The 22,752-nt window shown below is 37.0% G+C and overlaps 1 protein-coding gene across 1 annotated transcript in view; it reads left to right on the forward strand.

Moving 5' to 3' along the window:
• Positions 1 to 3,915: 3,915 nt before the first annotated feature.
• The window catches only part of COL28A1 (collagen type XXVIII alpha 1 chain), a 67,633-nt gene continuing 48,796 nt past the window's right edge, over positions 3,916 to 22,752 (forward strand). Inside the window, exons 1-13 of the mRNA XM_010399127.4 lie at positions 3,916 to 4,007; positions 4,120 to 4,245; positions 8,941 to 9,014; positions 10,517 to 10,672; positions 11,147 to 11,706; positions 12,367 to 12,387; positions 13,033 to 13,089; positions 14,333 to 14,386; positions 14,889 to 14,930; positions 15,598 to 15,624; positions 16,728 to 16,772; positions 19,322 to 19,366; positions 19,716 to 19,769. Of these exons, the coding sequence (XP_010397429.1) occupies positions 10,552 to 10,672; positions 11,147 to 11,706; positions 12,367 to 12,387; positions 13,033 to 13,089; positions 14,333 to 14,386; positions 14,889 to 14,930; positions 15,598 to 15,624; positions 16,728 to 16,772; positions 19,322 to 19,366; positions 19,716 to 19,769 (1,026 nt within the window). The 5' untranslated portion in view covers positions 3,916 to 4,007; positions 4,120 to 4,245; positions 8,941 to 9,014; positions 10,517 to 10,551. The remainder of the gene's footprint in view (positions 4,008 to 4,119; positions 4,246 to 8,940; positions 9,015 to 10,516; positions 10,673 to 11,146; positions 11,707 to 12,366; positions 12,388 to 13,032; positions 13,090 to 14,332; positions 14,387 to 14,888; positions 14,931 to 15,597; positions 15,625 to 16,727; positions 16,773 to 19,321; positions 19,367 to 19,715; positions 19,770 to 22,752) is intronic.

The raw sequence follows: 22,752 nt of genomic DNA on the forward strand, positions 1-22,752 counted from the left end.
TGCATAACAGCTGCTTTTTATATTTCCTTATTCCTTGCAACTGATATGGTAAAATAAACTTACACATTTAAACCCCCAAATCATTAAGGATCTAACTCAGCTTGACTTTCATCAAGTCTCATTTTAATCCTACATTTTTTGACCTCTCAGGCATTGCACACATTTGTGATCAGTCCCTGTGATATTCCTTGTAAGATCTGCTTTTTTCTAATGTGAATTTATATGTGACAATTGTTTTTATGCAGTTACATTTTGAACTATTTTCAGCAATTTATCTTCATGGATGATGTATTTTCTTTTCTTTTTTGTTCTGACTGCAAAATATTCCAAGTTTGCTCTATGTACAAGTCTCTGAGTTCGTCAAGAATTTTTGATCATGTAAAGACTTTGTACAGTGGAAGCTCCATTTTGAGCTTATTTTCTTCTTTAAAGATATGTTAAAATTCGTAAGAGATCAAGGTATACCATGGTTAGTTAATATTTTTTGAGATATTAACTGGAAGCTCTTTTTTCCCTACAACTTTGTTATGCTTTTTCATATTTGATTCCTGGAAGGCTGGCTTTTCATTTAGTTTATGTTAATCTCTGAGATTTGTTGTATTTGTGTCATGTCTGGCTACAGGAACTAGCCAAAATGGCTAAATCCTTTCAGGAATGCAGAAACACCTAAATACTGCCAGAGGTTTTTTTTTGTCTATTGCAATGCGATGTTAACACTGATTTTTAAAGACATGTCAAATACTAATTTAGTTATTTAAGTCTACTGCTGCTCCTCCCTTTACAGAAAAAGAAAAAAGTATATATTCTGTCATTGCTATTTTTAACATTAGTACTTGTTTGGATTATGGTTACTTAAACTTGCAGAAGCTGTTGCTTAATGGAGCCTAGCAGACTGTTTCAGATGTAGTGTTGTACTCCTCCATGCCATAATGCATACCCAGTAGTATTGCTTTATCTGATTTTTGGTAAGAGATGAAAGTATTCTATACATAGGACGTTTGAAGCTGGAGTTCATACTTCTCAGTCTACGTAAAATACATGTCTCTTTAAAAAGATTCTAAATTATACAGATTCAGCAGCATGATTGCTGAAGTTTTGGGCACAGGTTGCAAGACTGTTTCCTCCAGGCTTTAGTATTTCTACTGAAAATTCTTTTGTTTGCACAGATCATACTTTTGTTCTTTGTGTATGTTGGGATTATCACTTAATTTTATACAATTTCACGTTAAAAACACAATGCAAGTTACTGTATTCAAATGCCATATATTTTCAGGGTGAAAAAGGCTGAGAGGATCCAGTAGGTCCAGTTGGCCCACCAGGTCTTTCACTTTGGTCATTCATTAATTGAGGCATTCAAAATAAAAAGCCTTTTAAGTAAGGAAGGTGACTCTTCTTTTGATGGCAGAATGGCCTTTGTCAACTGCACAGGCTTGGATAAGACTGAAAAAACTCCCAGTTTCACTTACTTCATTAGTATTAGTGGTGGTTGCTGTACTTGTTATTCAGTGGGATGTGTAGAAATGTGAGCAGGGGAAATTGAAATAAATACAGCAAGAATTTCACAGGCACATTTGTTTTCTTTTGAAGATAACGACTTCATTTTATTAATTGGAAAACTGATCTGTGGAAGTTTAGAAATTAATGTCCTAGCTAATCTTTTTAGGGTATCCAGGCTCCTGAAAGAATAGCTGGATGAAAGGGATCACAAAGTTTGAGTGTTCAAAGTCCAAAGGTAACCTGTGAAAAAAATACTGATTTTAGAAGGATAGAGCAGGAGATATATGTGACAGAGGACCAGGCTTTCTATATGTTAGAGCTCATATTCTTCTAGGGAAACTCATTAAATAAAAGGTAACTCTTCAGTTTTGCTCACTGTAGGCTGTTAGAGAACTCCTTTTGAGCTGTATCATATGTTATGATAACCAGAAACATAGAGGATTTACAAAGGGTTGTTTAAAGAATTTGAAAATGAAATATGCTGTATTTTAACAATATTCCATGTTGCTGACCAAAGCCCTTATTCAAACCGTCAATTTCTTGTAGCCACAAAGTGGCTACACAATGGATCCTGTAATGGCTGCACATTTGGCCATCTTTGCTTTAAGCCATCAGTGAAGTAAAACATTTACACAAATAATTCTAAGTTGGAGTTTTGGAAGTCTTTTGGTGTTGTGGGTTTTGTGGTTTTTGGTTTGGTTTGGTTTTATTGGTTTTTTTTTCTTTTTTGGGGGTGGGGGGTATGTGTTTGTCTTTTTCTTAGGGACAACAAAGTGAGCCTGGTCCAAACAGGACTGGAATTTCAGGAACGGGACTGTCAGGAAGTAAAGTGAATCTGTTTTAAGCAGTTACTGTTTTAATCCTTGCTCCGTTTACTTACAAATGTAAGTAATAATTTACCTTTGTACTAATGCAAAACACTTCTCAGGCCAGTGCTACATAAGTGATGCAACAAGACTGTCATTTCACTTCTCTGACAACCTAGAACTGTACTTACTTCAGCAGTTCATACTGCCTTGCCAGTACATTCACTTTTAGCTTTTATTAACTTTGCAGTACTCAGAAGATCCATGTGATGTACTTGATGCCTGAAGAGGCCACCCTAAAAACAGAGATTAGACAAGAGTAAGGGAATAAAGGTAGGTATTTATTTGAAAGGCCTTCAAAGGTACACCCTGGGGAGCCAGAGGCTACTGCCAAAATAGACCCCAAGTTGGACAACAGGTCACGAGTTCTTCACACTTTCATAAGTTTGGTTCATTTGCACATCAGGGTTAATTCTCCAATTAAAGCTTCAGTTTAATGATGTAATTCCCCTCAGCTTGCCCCCCTTTCAGAGACTTTTGGTTTACACATTTTGGGCCTAGGACAGTCTGAGTGTCCTTGGAGAGCAGGCCTGGAGAGGCTTTGATATCGCTACCTAGCATGAGAGAGCAGAAGTTAACAGGCTACAAGAAACTTCAGAGTTACACACTAGGCAGTACAGGATTTGAAAAATATGAAAGTTAAAACCTAAGGCATCATACTGGTGATCTCAATCTGGGTATCTAAAAGAGAGGAATGTGTGAAATGAGTATTTAGAATCTCAGGATCAGGTAGGAACTAAGGAGTAATACCAATTCTTCCAGGAGATATCCTCCCTCCTCAAAGTGTTGTATCTTAGTCTTTTGATAGCTTAGTCTTTAGCTTCCACCTTCTATTACAAGGGCACAAATCTTTTGCCCAGACAGTAGCCTCCTTTACTAGGTGTGTATAAATGATTAAATGCTGAATGAGTTGCCCAGTATGAAGTACTGTCATTACTATCATTATGCATTATCATGTAGATACACCAGAGGGCAGGATTTAAATAGCATAAATATCTTCATTGCATAAATATTCAGCAACTAAATGATCCTTTTGATACACTTACTGCAGTCTGGTTTTAAGAAGGCAGATAATCACAACTTTGCTAACACAGTGTGTGAATAACAACGGCACTGAATTAAGACACATCTAGTACTAGGAGCAGTGATTTTTAAAAGCTGTTTAAAATATTTATTTCAAATTTCACCTATTAGTGTCTCCTAGCCAGAGAAAAAAAATCTAGTATTCTTTATAGTAATTATTCACCTTCTTATTGAGTGAAGAGTGCACCAGGGGAAAAAATATAAATTTAAGGCAGTGAGTTTTCATTGATATTGAAAGGGTTAAAATCATTGTACTTGTGTAGACATTAGAGATATAGTAGCAAATGTTAGAGGTTAGCAGGCACTAACCACAAACTTAGGAAGCAGAATGTTGTACAGTAGAAAGATAGTCGAAGAGACAAAAAGCAGCTGGAGCTTGCCAAGAAACTGCAGAGGCAGCGAAACCATAACTGTACATGCTCTGCAGCAAGGGGTGAAAAGTGCATTGTGAGGAAGATTGCTGGCCTTCACCAGAACGACCACAGAGGAAGACTTCGAGCCTTCCTTGGTGCGACCACCAGAGTGCACTGAGTCTGCGCGTCGTGTATGCTAATGATCATAGTGAGTTCTAAGAAATTACTTGCATAACCACCCCTTTTCTAAGAAATGTAATGAATATGCATGAAATGCAACCATATATTGTAAGTTACTGTGTGCTTGGCATTCATGCTAGGAGGAGCCATCCCCCAAGCACCCAGCGCTGAATAAAGCAAATGCCCGCTTCTCTGACTCTATCTCAGAAGTGTCTCTAGGCTCAGTTTGGAGTGATTCAGTATCATCGAACAACCTGACCCATAGTGTAAGTCCTCTGACATTTTACATTCATGTGCTCTAGAATAGTCACGTTTTTTACTACTTGTACTACTTGTATACATCTGTATCACATTCTCATTTAGCTGTGGCTTTTCAAGCAACAGAATCATAATTTACTTTGTCTGTCTTCATATAGAAGCTCTCTCTTATCTTTGTCAACTCTCTCTTTTCATTTCTTCTTTACCATTTTTGAGTTTCAGTAATGAGAATAGCAGGAAGTATTCAAGGAGGGAAGGTATGTACCAGGAACAAAAGTTATACACTATTTTTTCCAGTAGAAGAGATGACTTAGCATGTATGCAGGAACTAAAGGCTTTTTAACTTGAAATGTCACTAGCAACATAAAATGAGTTGTACAGATAAAACTTTGTGTTGCAGACTAGAGCTTTAGTATGGTCATGTAATGGGTGCATTTAGACAGATTCAGTAGTCCTGGAAGCTGAATGTGCTGAGCATCTAGTTCAGAGCATGTGGTTCTGGGTAGCCATTGGAACACTTCTGTACTAAAAAGTTTTGCAAGAAGTATTACTGTTAAAAACAACGCTGTAAATCTGGAGTCATTACTTCCATCAGATTTGATTTCTAAGTGAATACAAAGCCACGAAAATATATACTAACAAGACTAGTGAAAAAAAAAAAAAGCTCTGAATTGTAAATCAACAATCCTGTTGTGGAACTGTCAAGATTCTTACTGGACTTCCAAGACACAGTAAGAAGTGAAGAAGAGCTTAGGCTGTTCCCAGAGACAAGTTACAGACCAACATGTAACAGATTTATGGATGTTCTAGCCAGAGAAATACAACTAAATTTGACCCTATTATTGTCCAAATACATCATGTGCATCAGAACTACCATGGTACATGTATATTTGACTAGTCACATTGTTATGTCTAAAAATTCTAAGTGTTAACATTTTCTGATCTCTGCCAGATGAGAGTCATGTTTGCAGGTCCCAAAAAAAAGTGAGAAATCTTTGAACACATCTGGAAATCCATTCATTCAGTTCTGTTTTGGCACATAGTGCAGATAAACCTTGCCAACTGCTGGAAAAAGCATTTTTTTTCCATAGCTGTTGATCCGATTGGCTGTTTGCAGTCTTGGTCTAAGCATGCATAAGGGTGAGAATAAGTAGGTAAACAGTACAAGTGATCTTGTGACTAATTTGTTGCTAATTAAGTGTTTAATTATCACCAATGTCTCAAATACAACAGACACTGGGTGCTGACAATATTTATCATTTATACAGATATTTAATGTAAATGTTAATGTATTAACAGATATTTAGTGTAAAATATTGTATTCCATTGAAACTCTTTGTTTTCCATGTGTGTAATGAAGGCAATATTTACTTAATGAGGGCAGTTAGCCTCAATAAAGATGACATGTATTTGACAGGAGACGATGTAGAGGTTTATAGGAAGGAGGCCCTTTAGAATGAGGGTGCAACTGCTGGGCCAGCAGATCCTTCCTCACTTGAACTGGGTGAAGAGGGTGAGCAGTGTTGGTGGGTAGGATTTTTTCTGTTAGCAGCATATTCCTTCAGTACACTTCATGTTAACAGAGTGTGAACAGACTGACAATTCTGTGTAGGAATGGTACTTCGTACAGTTGTAGGGCAAAGGTACAGCTCTCACATGCAACCTGTCGTGGCTTAACCCCGGCCAGCAACTAAGCACTGCGCAGCCTCTTGCTTATTCTCCACCCTCATCAGGATGGGAGGAATGGAATTGGAAGGGTAAAAATAATAAAACACATGGGTTGAGAGAAGAACAGTTTAATATTTTTTTTCAACCAATTAACCAATTAATTTTTTTAACTAATAACAGTAATAATATTGTAATGAAAAGGAAAATAGCAAAGAGAAATAAAACCCAAGAAAGACAAATGATGTGAATGAAAACAATTGCTCACCACGAGCTGGCACATCCCCACCCTGTCTCTGAGTAGTGGCCCCCCAAACAAGCATCCTTCAGCTTTATATCCTGATCATGACGGCATATGGTCTGAGATATCCCTTGGGTCAGCTGGGGTCAGCTGTCCTGGCTGCGTCCCCTACCAACTCCTTGTGCATCTGCAGCCCACTCCCTGCTGGGGTGAAATGAGGAGCAGAAAACGCCTTGACCCTGTGTAAGGACTACTCAGCAACAGCTGAAATATCTCTGAATTATCAACACTTTTTCCAGCATGAATCCAAAACAGCCCCATACCAGCTACTGTGGGCAAAATCAACTCTACCCCAGCCAAAAACAGCAACACAAACAGATTAGTGTTATCTCCGTCTTTACTAAGAGCTAAGGTCTCTTTGAGTTCCTTAGTATGAGTTGTCTCACCCTTTAATTTGGTTAAAGTTACATATGCCATCATGCTCATGGCTCACAGCACACATGAATAAATAATGGCATTTGCAAAGGTGGATTTCTAGCTGAATGTCTCTTTATAAAGGTATACACCCTTGGAGAAGCAGAAAGTGAGTGCTTAAGAAAGTGTTTGTAGTCTATCAATACATGAGACCTTGCACCCAGGCTACATGAAGGATGTTTCTACTGACCTTAATGAAGACAGATACTTTCTTTATGTTCATTGGTCAGTGGTGCCTTATTTTTTTCCTCCCTATTCTTTCCCTTTCACCAACATTTTAACGAAATCAGCAGGAAATGTCCTCTGCTCACTTAAAAGCTTAATGTACTTGGCTTACTTACAAGCTCCTACTCAACATATCCCAGCCAACCCTGAACTAGAATGGGATTTTCTGCTCCAGCTGGATTTTGCTGAGTCTGTAGGGCCTGGTGGGATTCATCCTAGGGTACTCAAAGGGATGATGTCATTGTGAGACCTCACTCAATGGTTTTTTAATGGTCTTTGGAATCTGGAGAGGTTTCAGCTGTCTGGAAGCTGGGAAATTTCAAGAAGAGCAAGACGGAAGACCCTGGTAACTACAGGTGTGTCAGTCTCACATCAGTGCCTGGTAAAATTATGGATAGGATTGTTCTGGGAGGTAGTGAAAAACTCCTGAAGGACAATACAGTCATCATCGGTCACAGCTAGCATGGCTTAATGAGGGAAAAGTCCTGCTTGTCAAAGTTAATTTCCTTTTATGACAAGGTAACCCACCTAGTTGATCAAAGGAAGCCAGTTGATATAATCTTTTTGGATTTCAGTGAAGTTTTTTATACTGTCTCTCACAACATCCTTCTGAACAAAATGTCCATCACACAGCTGGATAAACACATCACATGATGGGTGAGCAAGTGGCTCAGGGGTCGGGCACAGGTTTACAGTGAGTGGGGTGACATCAGACTGGCAACCTGTCACTAGTGGGGTTCCACAGGGCTCCATCCTCGGCCCTGTGCTCTTCAACATCTTCATAAATGACTGGGACACAGGTCTATAAGGTATACTAAGTAAATTTGCTTATTATACTAAATTGGGAGGTGCTGTTGACTCCATCAGAGAGGCCCTGCAGAGATACCTTGACAAATTAGATGGCTGGGCAGTCACCAATTGTATAAAGTTTAACATGGGTAAGTCCCAGATTCAGCACCTGGGACAGGACAACCTTGTATGTATGGACAGACTGATGAATGAGAGGCTGGAAAGGGCTCTAGAGGTCCTGGTTGATGGCAAGGTGAACATGAGTTGACAGTGTGTCCTGGCAGCCAGGAACAGGCACTGGAACAGGCTCCCCAGGAAAGTGGTCACACACTAAACCTGTAAGAGTTCAAGAAGCATTTGGACAACTCCTTCGGACACATGGTGTGATTTTTCATTTTGGCATATGCAGGGCTAGGAGTTGGACTAGATGATTCTTGTGGGTCCCTAACAGCTCAGGATGTTCTATGTTTCTGCCCTGTGACCAAGGTGCTGAGGGATTTCTTGCCTGGTAGGCAGTGCCTGTCTAGGGGGTGTCTGCTAACCTTCTGCTGGGCATTTGTACTTAACTCCCTCAGGGCATGTTATGATTCCTTGAGACTCATCATTGCGTACTTTCTCTCACCCCATTTTTTAACTTAACACTGTGATAACACAACTTTACTCTGAAGCATGCCAGTACATAGAACAAATATAATTTCCGTGCAACATTCTGAAAGCTACCTAAATGACCCATCACCTTTCAGATATCCTATCTGTGTCTGATCCCTCAGAGGATTTAAAAAGCAGAAAGAATTTCTGAGGAAACCAGCTCAAGAAGAATTTTTTTTTTTTTAAGTTGTCTTTTATTATTGTAATTGCTAATGCAGTTACCACCTTTGAGTCCTGCAGACTGTCAAAACCATCAGGTCAGACTTCAGTTCTAGCCTGCAAGTGATGTACTGCTCTCATATCTCTGATCTAGCCAGTGCTGCAACATTAACACAGACAAGGTGAAGACATGTGACTGGCAGAGTGAAGGGTAAAGATGTAGGTTGCCTAAAAGTGTTGTTTTTTTTTTTAATGTAAAAGTACAGTTACTTAAGATGGAAAAACACTTGTGGTCCCAGACTAACACTGTCCCTTCTAATAAAATGTCTTGGTCTCTTGCTCAGCCCTGGCCAAGTGCCTGATGATCTTCATTTAAACTTTGGCCAACTAAACAGCAGCAATAAAAGATAAAACATCTACATGCAAGATAGAGCCATTTACAAGTGGATAGGCTATTTATTTGTAGATTGCTTTATTTTGGTAAACAAAACATATTTTCCAGTATGACCTACAGGACATATTTTCTACGCTGAAAACTTCTTCAATCCACAATTTGCTTTCTGAATGCCTTCAAAGGTAAGAGGCTTTGTTATTTCCTTTTTGTTTTTAGAGGACTGGACTTACGGTTTCTGTATATGTGACTGCTTGATGGACTTGAAAAGAGGATTTAGGAAGGATTTTTACATTTAACATATTGTCTTTGTTGTTATTGATATTTAAAATGAATTTTTATAAAATACAGGCTTTTTTTTGTAAATCAGTTTTAATATATTTCAGTGTACTCTAGAAATATGTTGAATCGCTGATTTAAATGTTCTAATTTTCATTTTATCAGTATATTCTCATTAGAGTAGAATGTTGGGGAGGATGAAAGTTTGGTAAGAAAGTTTCACAGACATGTAGGCTTGGCAGAAAGATCTCTGAATGTAGAAACTGAGGATGAGGTAGAAATGGAAGCAAGTTTTGATATAGAGTAAAAGATGTTTTGCTGAAACACTGACCACTGAATAACTGAGAAGGAAAAGGTTGGAGATGAGTCGGAAGGAGATTTTTAGGAGTAGGACAAAGGTATGTGACTACAAACAAAGACATGTTTTTCACCAAGTAAATAATATTACTTATGCTCAAGAAGAGCATAAGTAAATAGAGAACATGTCTTTACCAAAAAGAGAGATATGGCAGGCAAACAAGAAATGTCGATGTAGGAAGAAAAAGAGAGGTCTGAGAATTCTCCATTGTAAGCTTAAATTGTAACTTACTTACTCTTGTGATTGGATAATAATGACTGTAATATGGTGATGGTAGTAGTTATGATAGGCTATAGGCAAATGTAAAGGTATTGTGTATGGTGTTTATTGGTTGTTATGTGTTAAGATACTCTGCAAAGAAAAGTATAAAGTGCTTTGTAACTTGAACAGAAAGGGGCTTCAGGTATGCCTACAGCTGGAGCTGGCAGCTGTAGGGCTGGCTCTGGATACCCACTCCCTGAAATGCTGTAACTTCACCTATGCAATAAACAGCTTTTAAGAGAGCCGCCTGAAGTCCAGACATCCTTCGTGAAACTTTCTCCTATAGTAGAATACTGTCTTTATGAAAAATATTGCACATATTCTGTAATAGCCATGTAATGTTAATAATATATTAACATACTGAATTTCATTACTTAGCCACTGTTTCTTAGAGGAATAAGTTGTTCATACAGATGCTCCAGACCTAGGTAATATATCTGTATCCCAAAATACCCAGATCTTTGTTTATTCCTAATAAATAGAGTAACAATTCATTTAACCTTTTTTTGTTAGCTATTCAAATGACTTTTTGTTAAGAACAAAAAGGCAATCCTGGGTTATACCCATATTTCTTCTGTAATGAAACAGGTTCTACTATACATGTGAGCTAGAGTTGAGGTAGTGCTGGTTACTGTGCTTAAATTAGCTACACAGTGACTTATAGAATTGTTTTCTGTATATGTTCTCCAGCACATGCTTCCCACAAAGATGTATTTAAAGTATCTGTATTTATTTATTTGCTTCTATTAATGAAGTATTCACATACTTTTTACTTTTTACTTTTAACAGGAAGGAAAAGTTGTCTAACTGGGAGGAAAGTCACTATGAGGAAAAAATGTCTTTTCCTTTGCTTTATACTTCTGGCTATGATAACAAACCAGGTAGTACATGGGCAAAACAGAAAGAAAGGAAAGAATATTTACTCTCCCATGCCAAAAGATGAAGGTAAAACCATTTTCTTAAAGTTTCTGGTTGACCGTGTTGCAGGTATCCATGCATTTTAGCATAATTATTTAGTAATTGATAACTTTCATGTGAATATGTAAAATGTTTCTTTTGATTATCAGGGCTGGAAAATACTTTGTGACTACTTGGGCATGGATTCCAGTTTAATCAGTGATTTTCATGGACATGCATATCTCTTAACAGAAATTATAAGAAACCTGACTTTTTGTTTTAAATTGCATGTAGAAAATTTTGTATACAATATCAACTAAAATACTAAAACAATCCCATGAAGACGCTAACTTGACAGTTTGCATTAGAATTTCTGGGATTTTACAGTGAAATTTATCCTTAGAATTTTTACTGGGAAGACAGAGGAATCTTTGGGAAAATAATTTTTGCAGAGAATTATCTGAAATCTGTTGTGCAGGTGTTCCCATCATTCATAGATTTAACTTTCTTGTTCCATTACAGGTGATATGTGTCTCATTGATATAGTCTTTATCTTGGACAGTTCAGAAAGTGCCAAAAATCAGTTGTTTGATTTACAGAAGAATTTTGTTGGAAACATAACTGACAGCATTTTCGAGATGAAGCCAGTTAAGTCCCACATGTATAATGTTAAACTAGCAGGTATGCAGTTCAGCAGCACAGTCAGCATTGATCATCCCTTTACAGCCTGGAAAAATGTCCAGAATTTTAAGCAGAAAATCAATTCTCTGGGCCTTATTGGCCATGGCACTTACTCCTATTATGCAGTTTCAAATGCCACTCAGCTGTTTAAAACTGAAAGTCGTAAGAGAAGTGTAAAAGTGGCTTTTTTGATGACTGATGGTGTGGATCATCCAAACAGCCCTAATGTACAGGGTATAGCCACAACAGCCAGAAGTCTTGGAATACATTTTTTTACCATTGGCCTTTCTAAGAAAACAGTCCAAGAAGGAAAATTGCGCATGGTATCTGGTGATTCATCCTCTAAACATGTGCTATCCCTGGATGATGAGAACCTGGTAGCTGATGTAGCATTGGAACTGGTAAGTTATGCTGATGTTATTCTTGTCACGTGTCTACCCATGGCAGATTTCATTTGACTTTGGTTAGGTAAGCCCTGAAGACAGTGCAGAGGGTTTTGTGGTGCCTTCTCTGCTACAGCAGGAGTCAGGGCAGCTGGAGCTTCCTTTTCCCAGCCCCCCTCCAAGGAATTACGTGCTTGGACAATAACAGCTCAGCTGTTATTGTGTTTCCCAGCTGTGTTTCCCAGCACACAGAGTGTGTCTCTGAGCAAATGAAAACACTTCAGAAGGTAGCTTGATCTCATGCATAGTCACTGAGTCCTTCCCCTACATATTCTGTTTGTAGGGCTTTCCATGGGAAGGCCTTAGATTAGGAAGTCTTTTCATGGTCCCTGTTGTTAGCCCTGCACCTTGATACTGTCTGTTTAGCTATCCCATTACTTCTCATGTGTTTTCTGATCATTGGGTCACATGGAATAACCCTCTCTTTCTACCCAGAACCCTTTTCTCTATGAATAGTTGCACAGACTGGTTCTTACCCCTTTGAGGAAGGAATGAGGGATGAAGGTATCTCTACCATTCACTTTGGAAATTCTGTAAACTAGAGGGGAAAAATTAGTACTCTGTTAAATTAAATCATATCTATATGAAAGTAATATTTTTGTTTTATTTTATTTTCAGGAAGCCTTGCTACAGAAGCAGGTAGGGTTTTTGAGCTTTGTGTTTGATTACTGTTATTGACACTAGACTTCCCAAAGTCTGCTTCTTCTATAATGCAACAATACTTGAGGATTAATCAGCCTTCCATCTCTGGGTAAATTTTCTGACCATGGTTGCTTTTATTTTAACTTTCCTCCATTTCTTCTGTCCCTTTTCCTGAGAAATCTATGATGTTAGCTCATTAGTGAGTAGTATCAACAGTAAGACATAAAGAACTCTTCCTACAGCAGTGGAATATGTTTAATGCAAGATACGCAAGTTAATTTGTGGTCTCGTTAGAAAACAATAACAATGTCAAAATGATTCAAAATTTATATAAGGTTTCACAGTGCTGTGTACTGTGTATATGTTATCTTAAACATTTGTAATTATTACAGTAACTACAGTCACTACAGTGAGAGATTTATTTTTGTTATAAACAAAGCAAGTAACAGATTTTTGTTGCTCTATATGGAAGTTTAATGTTGATTATATGAGAAATAAATGTATTAGAACATCTTTTATTTCCTATTATTCCACTTTTATGTTCTTTAGTCTCTGGCTAGGCAAAACCAAAACTTTCACTTTAAAATTTTGAAATAATATATTTGAAAAACATACTGCTTTATCTTTCTATTAACCTTGTAGTGTGTGCAGAAGATCTGCGAGTGTGAAAAGGGAGTAAAAGGAGACAAAGGTGATTCTGTAAGTATTCATTCATTTGAATAGGCTCAAGAATTTGAATTTTAATCAAAATCAATACTGCACAGTACTTCAGTTGGTTACTATGTAAACTATGTAAAAACCAAGACATTAGCTGTGCGCATACTGCAAAAAGATTGATTTGTTGTAGCATATGAAGTTGGTAGTGAAAGGCCACTGTTAAAAGAGCTCAGAAAAAAAATCTATCCATAATCAGATAGTATCTTGAAAATGTATTTCTATTATTGGGTAATAAAACACTGTGGATAAATAAGTACATGATTTTGGAGCCCAAATGAAAAAGTTATTCTTGAATCTTGCAGTGGGGAAGGAAAGGTCCAGTAGACAAAGGTTTTCATCCAGCAGCAACTTCTATTTTTGTGAGGAGTAAAGGTTCAAAAGTTTGAAGGTAGTGGGCTGTATGAGGAAAGATCTAAAACTCTGCCTCCAACACTCTCTTTTCTCTTGTGACACTTCAGGACATGTTTCTTGGCTCTGGTAAGGAACAGAAAAGTGTGAGTTCAGATGGTGGGTGTTCTCTGATAATTTTTCTGACTTTAATATCTCCCCCAGAGACAAGCAAGGTGCATTCAGAGGTTTTTATCTTTCTCCCTAGACTCTAACCAATCAACCATACAGTTAGATTATGACACCAGGGCCTATCATTCAATCCTTGTGGATAATGTGCATTTGGATAACGTGCATCTGAACCTCTGTTTGCAATTTAAAATTTTAGATCCAAGATTTTTTAAGTTATTTTATCCAAAATTATGTTGTAACTACATATACAGATGTGTGTACACCAAACTTTCTAGTCCTCACCGTAATGATCCTCCAAAGAGTAATAATGGTGCAGTAATTTTTTCCTTAGGGCTGCTGAGTATTGACCCTTAACTGTTCTGTACTGTTTTTTTCTAAGCAGAGAAGATGAGATAGTGGTGGTTAATTGAGAAATGGGAAGGAAGAACTGTGTTTGCTTTCTTTAATGCCTTCCTGATTAGATTTTTCAGATGCTCTGTAGAAAATCTATTTATCGTTGAATATTGTTTAAAAAAAAATTGTAGATACCTGATAATACCAGAGTGGGTTTAGCTAAATGAATGTTGTGTCACGTGTACCATACTTGAATCAGTAGGGGTTTCTACCAAAGCTTATTCCAGAATGATTTTGCACTAAGATATGGTCTTAGACAAGCAGGTGAATTTTATCCTCACAATGGTAATAACATTTTCTTGCTTTGTTTCAGGGCAGTGCTGGTGGCAAAGGGGAGAAAGGTGACCCAGGACCAAAAGGAAACAAGGTAATGTGAATTTAAAAGAAATAAAGCAAATTTCTATCCAGTTATTCAAACCATAGGTATGAATATAGCAAAGGAAAAGTATGTTAAAATAAGTTCTAAATATTGAGGTTTGCTAGTTTATAGTGAGCTGCTTTAGAAGTGTGAGAGAAAAATTTAAAACTAAACTGCTATCAAGTTAACACTGCCTATCATTCCAGTTCTCCTCTGGCAGCAGAGGTGTCTGAGTATAGCTGAAGGCTCTTTAAGTTCCACAGAGCTTTCTTACAGTACACAGATCCCTTGAGCAGAGTGCTTCACTCTATTGACTAAGATTTCAGTTGTCCAGTGACAATAGTTGAGTTTTCTATGTTAATGTTCAGGAAATATGTGTCCTTAATTGTGGAAGGAGGAAGTGTGAATATTAGTAAATAGTAACAGTGTTAACAGTGTTCTTGGTTTTAGTGCAATACAGATAAATGAAAGGGCAATACATATTTCAGTTGTATTCCTTTGCTTTCAATAGGGTGATGCTCAAAAAGGTGATCATGGAGAAAAAGGTGAAGAGGTATGTGACTACTACAGTGCTAACTCATACTTTGTCTTTTCACATTTTCTGAACTAAAAATGTTATTTTCATTTTTTATATGTCTACTTTATTCAATTATTTAAAGCACCTACACTAAGGCCTGGTTTACAGAAGCATGTATACTAAGAGAAACAGTCTAACCATGTGCTTAACTATACAGATGAGATGCTACTGGAAGAAGGAACTTTCAAAGCTGTGTGGTTTTGAATTGACTTGCATTAGATTTATCCCAAAGGCAGAACTGAAAATGTCATTACTAAAAACACTAGATAGTCCTTCAGTGGCTTCTAAAAACTGATAATTCTCAGAATTCTTGTTGATTCACTGGAGAAAGATTAACACTACTCCCTGTAGAAGAGTAACTCAGTTTAAAAGTCCCATTTAAATGACAGCATGTATCTACTAGGAGGCTGGCAAACTGAGTGGCATATTTACAGCTAATATATGAGTAAAAAATAGACATCTAGATTTGCAGATAATTATATGTTTAGCAATTTCAGAGAGATATTTTATTGTTGTGAATTGTTAAACTTCTGAAACATAATTCTTTACTGGGGAAGTGGGGCTTTTTCTACTTAAATTAGCAGTATGTTAAGCCTTTGCTTTCTCTTCTATGATTTTTTCCTTTTTTTCAATTTTTAAATAGGGAGCTCCTGGCTACAAGGGAGAAAAGGTAAGTTTTCTGTAGAATAGAAGTAGTCTGAAAATAAATTGTCACTTGCTGACCGTGTACATGAAAGAATGGAAAAAAGAGCTCGTCTTGTCTTTTTGTCGTGAAAGCTCCTAATGCAATCCCTAGAAGTAAATTCATAATTTATGTAAATACTTACAGACTGGATTGCTGGAAAAAAAAAATTAAATAAACCAACCACAGAATGTAATCTAAATATAAAAAGAAGAGTGGCAACATCCAGAAATGCAGTTTCTGGAAGGAAAAAAAAATTGGGGGTTGAATAAGACGTTAAGTGAAAAGAAAGTGAAAATGTTTACTACAAACACAATGTGGAAATGATTAGCTTTCAAAAAACTTTCCACAAGGAAGTTTAGTTTTAAGCTATTTATAACTTGGAAGGGCTAATGCTTGATCAAGAAAATTTTCAACATAGTCTCTCCAAGAAGATAAAAAAGTATACATTTCCGTAACTTGCAGGATTCTAGAGATGAAATTACAAAGTGGACCATCATAGTCAGAAATGAAACAGAGATAATTCCATTTTGACTTTTCTTGTTTTGGACACTTATCTCTCTGCATTGTTAATAAAAGCAGTGCCTCTATGAATCTTTGTATTCGTCAGTAAAATGCTTCAGTCAATTTTGTGGTAACATTTCATGAAAATGGGAACAGTGGACTCATAGGTCTACTTTTCATGTGTCTATCGATATGTTAAATCATCAGTGAAACACTGAATTCTTTCTTCATTTCATATGTACAGTCTCACAATTGTTATTCAGAAAAATCTCAGACATCACAGTAATGAAATCAGAGCACGGAAAGGATCTCTGGAGGTGGTGCAGCGAGGTGGAAAAATGCAGCAAAACTTAGTAGATATTAAATATATTATTCTCTGATGTAAGTTGGATGTTTTGCAGGCATTTTCAGAAATAATCTATCTTGAGCAGAGCAGATCATATCTTCTACAGACCATGTACAATGATACCACTTCCAGGTCCTCAGAGTCTACTAAACTTCTTATGCTACTGCTTGCAGAGTCTTTAATGCATGAAGTATAATCAAATCATCTTGTTTAGCTGTGAACCCTTTGATTTCTTATGAAGGGTGAAAGGGGAGAATGTGGACCCCCAGGAACAAAAGGAGAAATAGTAAGTATAATTTTTATTTGAACTGTTTTATCTTGATGAAGATACTAGAAAACAATGTAACATATTCATAAAAACAGCTTGAAAAGATTATTTTAGATTTGGAACACCTTATAATTCCCTGGTGGTAGAGATACATTCATAGTAGAAGTATGATTTATAGAAACTGAACCCACAGTTCACCGCATTGGGTTTTTTTTCCATTTTGCATAAGAAATGCAGATCCTTGCCTAAAACAAAAGCTGCCCTGACCAATGCCAAGCCTTGCTTACACTGGACTGAGCATTTTACAGAGACCACCCAATTTATTTCCGTAAAAGTTTGACTTCAATTTGAGTGTATAAAGTTATATTGCAATAAAAGCAGGTTCTTACCCGACGTGACCAACTGTCAGGTCTACGAGCCCCTCTGTGCATTCACACTTCTACCCTGTCCTCCTTTCTTTTTAACCTGGAGTGCAGTAATGTTGCAAGTGAATACAGATTTTTATCTGGTTTATTTGCATTCTGAGAGATGGAAGGATAATTTACTGCTAAGTGAGATAATCATGTATCTTGATTCATACGAGCAGGTTTGTATGAGTAATGCAAACCACTGATTTATAGTTAGAATTGTTAAGAACTACCAACTACATTGCACTTATCATTCTATTAAAGCACATTTCTTCAGTTTTGCCATCCATATTATGCTTACCTTTATCAAAGACCACCTTGAAAAGTTTTTGTTTTCCTGGAAGCTGCTATTTGATGATTAATTTCAGGTAGGAATTAATAAATATTCATTCCAGAAACACTTATAGCAAAGAAGAATGGGGATTATACTATAACGAAAACCTAAAGGCTGAGAATATCTTTTGGGATACTGTGGTTCAAAATGGCAGCAAGTGAATCAGAAAAGTCTGAAATATCAATGAAAAAGGAGAGAGCTGCATCTCTCAGAGGAATAAAGAAAGATCATACCTTCTTTATCCAGGCAATAAGTGAGAAATAGCATGATGTTATCTGAAATGTCTACTAAGCTAAAAGGAAGCTGTTCAGAAGCTGGCAAAGAACATAATCAAAGCAGCCAAGGAATCTGGATATAGAAAACATATGCCGGGGCTGCCAGAAATCTGCTTGCTTCATTTCTGTTGAGGACAGTGATGAAAAAACTTTGTCTTCTGCAGGGGATCAGTCAGTTCCAGAATTCCCTCTTTCACAAATCCCGAAGATAGAACAAAGTTATGACTTTATTTTTAAAGAAAGCATTCTAGGCTAGACAAAATCAGACACAGAACACATATAGCCAAATGTATGAGAAGCAAATTCAATGTTCTGAGATCAGTCTTTAACTGGAGTGATGGATATTGAAGCATAATTGGGAGTCTGATTTGAAAATGTTGCATTTTTCCACAACCAATTTTTCATCTCACTGATCAGACTGAATCCAGTAGTTTTGGTGCTGTATATCAGAGCTTTTTCAAATGCTGTTCAGGCTTGAAATTCAGACAGTTTCTGTTTGGCTTTGAAATCAGAACTGACTCAAGTGATATGTTTGTGTGCTACCAAAAGTAGCCATCATTGCATCAGCCACTGTTTGTAGCCTTCATTCCTTGTGTAATTGGGCTGGAAATGTGCTGGAACTGAGTGGGATTATCTCTCTCTCTGGTGGCTGATGCTTGGCCTGGGAGCAAACACCAGGGAGTAGAGAATCTTTTAAAATTTCTGACTCTCAATCTCTAGGGAGGGCAATCGATGGAGTTTCTGCATAGGTATCATTGCTAAATTTGTCAAGGCTATTAGGAGTTCAAAATGTGACACATAACTTGAAAAATGCAGCAGTCTGCTAGTGCCTCTGCCTGCAGAGATGTTACTAATTAGAAGTAAGAGAAATAAAAAACCAGTAAATTTGTTCAAAACTATTTTTGCTTTAGAAATAAATTATAACTGAATATTTACTCAAGTAGTGAAATTCTGTAGAATATGCATTATGGTGACTAAACAAAAAACAATGAGGCAGAATGATTTTTGAATAATCTGCAGTAGTGGTGACTGGTAAGAACTCATTAAATGGAGAAATCACAGCTAATGGAATTAAATAGCATGGCATTTTAAATTTTTGGATGCATTTTTGATGGATTTTGTGAACTATTAGTGTGATTCTGCCAGGCTACTGAACAGCAGTTAGAGTTAGTGAGGCAAAGTTACCTGAAGTTATTCTGGTATATACACTGCAGCATTTTTATTAAGAATTCTGTATCTAATATGTTTCTAGGAACTAAATTCAAAAACTTGTAGCAAATAAAAATTTTTTAATCAAATAGCTAAGATATTAAGTAGCCATTCACTATGCTTGTTGTAGATGAAAAGTATTTTAACCAAATAATGAGGGTGAAATGTAACAGGCAATTACTGAATACAGTATGAGAGCAGCAGTGCTCTGGTGAGAGAATAAAGTCCCTAAAATGCTTGAACAGAGATTTGAGCCATTACATATACATTTCAAGTTCTTGACACTTGAAAGTAGATTGCAATTTCCTTTTAATCTGATAATTGAATCCAATTTTTCCTCAGGGTCTGCAAGGCTCTGTGGGCCCTACGGGACCTCGGGGACCTCAGGTAAGGGAACTAAAAGCTACCAAATAAAAAGGAAAGACATGTTCTGTAAGTTTCTTCTACATACAACCTGTCAATTCTGTGAAGAACAGCCATGGTATATGTGGCACCAGGACAGCAGAGTCTGCCAAATAATTTTGTCCTGCAATTCACATGGAGTAATAAGATACCCTTTCTGTCAGCACTGGTTTTTGAATATTAACAAAATTCACAAGGTATGATGCAGAAAACTCTTGTCCTTTAGAGCTTAGAATTGTGCTGTATTATACTGCACCCCATTCAGGGGAAGTAAAACCCCAAATTTATATGTGTCTTCAAAGACAGCTCATTCTTTGCTTTTACTTTTTTGTAGGGTATCAGGGGAGATCCAGGTCAGCAAGGCCCAAAAGGCATTCAAGGCAATAAGGTAAGATGTAGTTGTGTATGTGTAATTGAATATGTTATTTGTATAGGGAGAGAGGATGCAGAAACTCTGTAGAATCTTTATATTCTAGTGTCCTTTTTTGTCAGTAGTTTTTTTATTATTGGTGTTATTTGCATAGCAATAATGTCCCCACCTGCACGGTGCACCCGCATGTGATGAAGTCTTGGTGTTGTTGGCACATACAGCCACTTCTCCATCTGGGTCTCCAAGAGCATTTTGTAGGGCCACAATAGGATGCAACCAAGGGCCTCCCTAGAGCCACAGCACTTATGTCAGAATTTCAATCACCTGAATATGTGTCTTGACTTTTGCCATCACTTGGGAAGTTTTTTTTCTAGAATATTTTTGTCTATAATGCCTGTGTTTAAAGATATTAAGTATTTCTAGATATTGGTTAAAACCTTCAGACTGAGTATTTATAACAATTTTTAATTGCTTGTGTACTGTAAAAACTTAAGACAACTTTGAAATTGGTCGAGGTGAGAGATTTTATGACAATTAATGCCTGAGTGATATTTAAAATAGATAATTTAGAGTTAATGACTACACCCTGTCAAGCAAAATCAGTTGGATAAAGTTTGTGATTAATTTGGGAAGTCTTCTGGTTTTCAAACCTTTGGGAAATTGCTTGATGTGAACACAGTTGTCTTGCCCATGGGAGAGTTATTAACATCAATGTTCGGTACAGAAAGGTCTTTCATTTATCAGTTTGATGCAACAACTTTCTATGACAGGATCATTGATAGCCTGGCTAACAATCTAAGTTATACAAGGCAAATTAATTCATACAAAGCTGCTTTGTAAAAGATGCAGTATAGAAACACTCATGTTTTGTTTCTTAGGCAACAATTTAATTAGAAAATTCACAGAAATAAATTTAGATATGGGAAATGCTTATTGTAAAAGGTTTGGAATATTGCCATCCACCATGATTTTCCTCCTCCTGACAAATGCTTTTTCATACTTCTCATTTCTTCATCTTCTCAACAAAATGCTTGATTGGGAAAGCTTCTGCAGAGTATTTCAGAAGTGGAAAAAGAAAGATGATGGGTTTGAAAGAAGCTATTCATACGTGTGGTGGAAAAATCATGAGTCTCTTAACTTCAGTGCAGCAAATGACAGTAATTTTTTTTATCTGTCATTTCACACTGAAGAGTCCATGACAGTAGGACCAGATATTTCTTTTATATACAGAACTGTATTTGTTGAATCTTTTATGTCCTCCTGTCAGTCTCTTCACATACTTTCATGTCTGTAAAATACATACATCTTTCTCTAGAATCCATCTACATGGATACAATATTTGTGGTCTTTTGTTAGGCTTTAGCTGCAGATTTTCTGTAAGAATAAGAAGCTTCCTTCTTTTATCAGCTTCCAACTCCCCAACCTGCTGTTCAAAGCCTACAGATGAGATTTTTCCATGCTCAAAACATCTATAATAAAAAAAATACTGCCAGACAACTTTAGCTAACACGCTTAGATAATTATACTTGAAGAGTATAGAAGAAGCATATGTATGTTTAAGGGTTATCTCATGTCCATACCGAATGCCAAAGCTAACCTTTGGCATTTTGGGGCTTATTTGACATGAGTGAAAAATTTTTTAATGATCAGTAGAGATAATCAGTGGTTGTTTTCAGATTAATAAGCAGCCATTCAGCTAGTAAAGGTCAAGGCCTTTTTTGGTTCAGACACATACCAGTCCTTCCAATATTTTTTGTCCTGACCGAAGGATTATTAAATTGCTCTTTTAAGATTAGTTTTCATGACACATAACACAATATCTCTGAAAAGTGGCAGTTATTTATAATTGCCTTGGATTAAATAAATAAGTCTATTCTTAGTGCAGTTCCTTGGCCTTTCCATGCTAATACTTTCTGCTTTTTGAATTGAACTAGTGACTTCATCTTGGTGGCATTGGTATCGATGTGACATTACACAGAACACTGCTGCTGAATTTTATTCTTTGTTACTGGGCCATGTTGAGGTTTGAAAGAGTAGATTCGGTTCCTCAAAATACAAACTCCAGCTCAGCCTCAGCCTACAGATGCTTTGTGTCTCAGTAGTGAAGTTTACAGTCCACTCATGTGTCTGGCCGGCTCAGTGCATCCCACACCTCTATAATGCTGGTTACAGGTATGGATGCATCCTGTCACTTGGCAGTGCCAGGTGGCAGACACAGGTGAGGACAGTGTTGTCTGTGTGTTGTCTGGGTGCCACTGGCTCTGGCAGCCACCAGCAGGAGAGGCTTGGTGGCATTACGCCTTTAACTAATTCAATTTGAATTGTCTGAAACAAGGTAGCATGGAGTCGAGAAACATTGTCCAAGAAATTACTTAAAGGAACTTTTCATCTTTACTTCTATTATTCATAGGCACTTTCTTATTCTCAAGCTGCTGGCTAGTCTCTCAGTGTGAAGTTTCCCTGACTGTGCAATACTTTCTTTCCTTCTAATGATACTGATTTATTGTGTTGCCAGTAGTGAGTTGAAGCTCTCTAAGTCCCACTGCCTGCGCTGAACAACTTTCCACTGACAGGAACTCAGCCAACCTGTTTCCATGTAGACGTAAACATTTAGAAGCAATCATATGGACCTGAATCACATCCTTAACCTCTTAGTCTTTCTAATGCACTTTGTAATTGGTCCTTATATTTAATAACCTCTTTAATATACAGACAAATTTCATCACTTTACTTCCACCCTCTTTTCAAGCCATGTGTGAGTATGTTGAACAACCTGTATCCTGCCCAGAAGGCAGCTCAGTGTGGCATTAACTAGAACCAGTTTTTGCCATTATGCAAATTTAAAAAAATTTTTTCTCTTATTTGCAATTCTGCAAAGTTCTAACATCTCAAAAACATCTAAATAATCTTATTCCTGTATATATAAACCTTCTCCATAAAGAGGTTGAGGCATTTAAAATGAGACATTTGAGTTCCATTTCCAGAAAGAAACCGCATAAAA

This window comes from Corvus cornix, chromosome 2 (assembly GCF_000738735.6).
Source record: "Corvus cornix cornix isolate S_Up_H32 chromosome 2, ASM73873v5, whole genome shotgun sequence".
Classification (NCBI taxonomy): domain Eukaryota; kingdom Metazoa; phylum Chordata; class Aves; order Passeriformes; family Corvidae; genus Corvus; species Corvus cornix.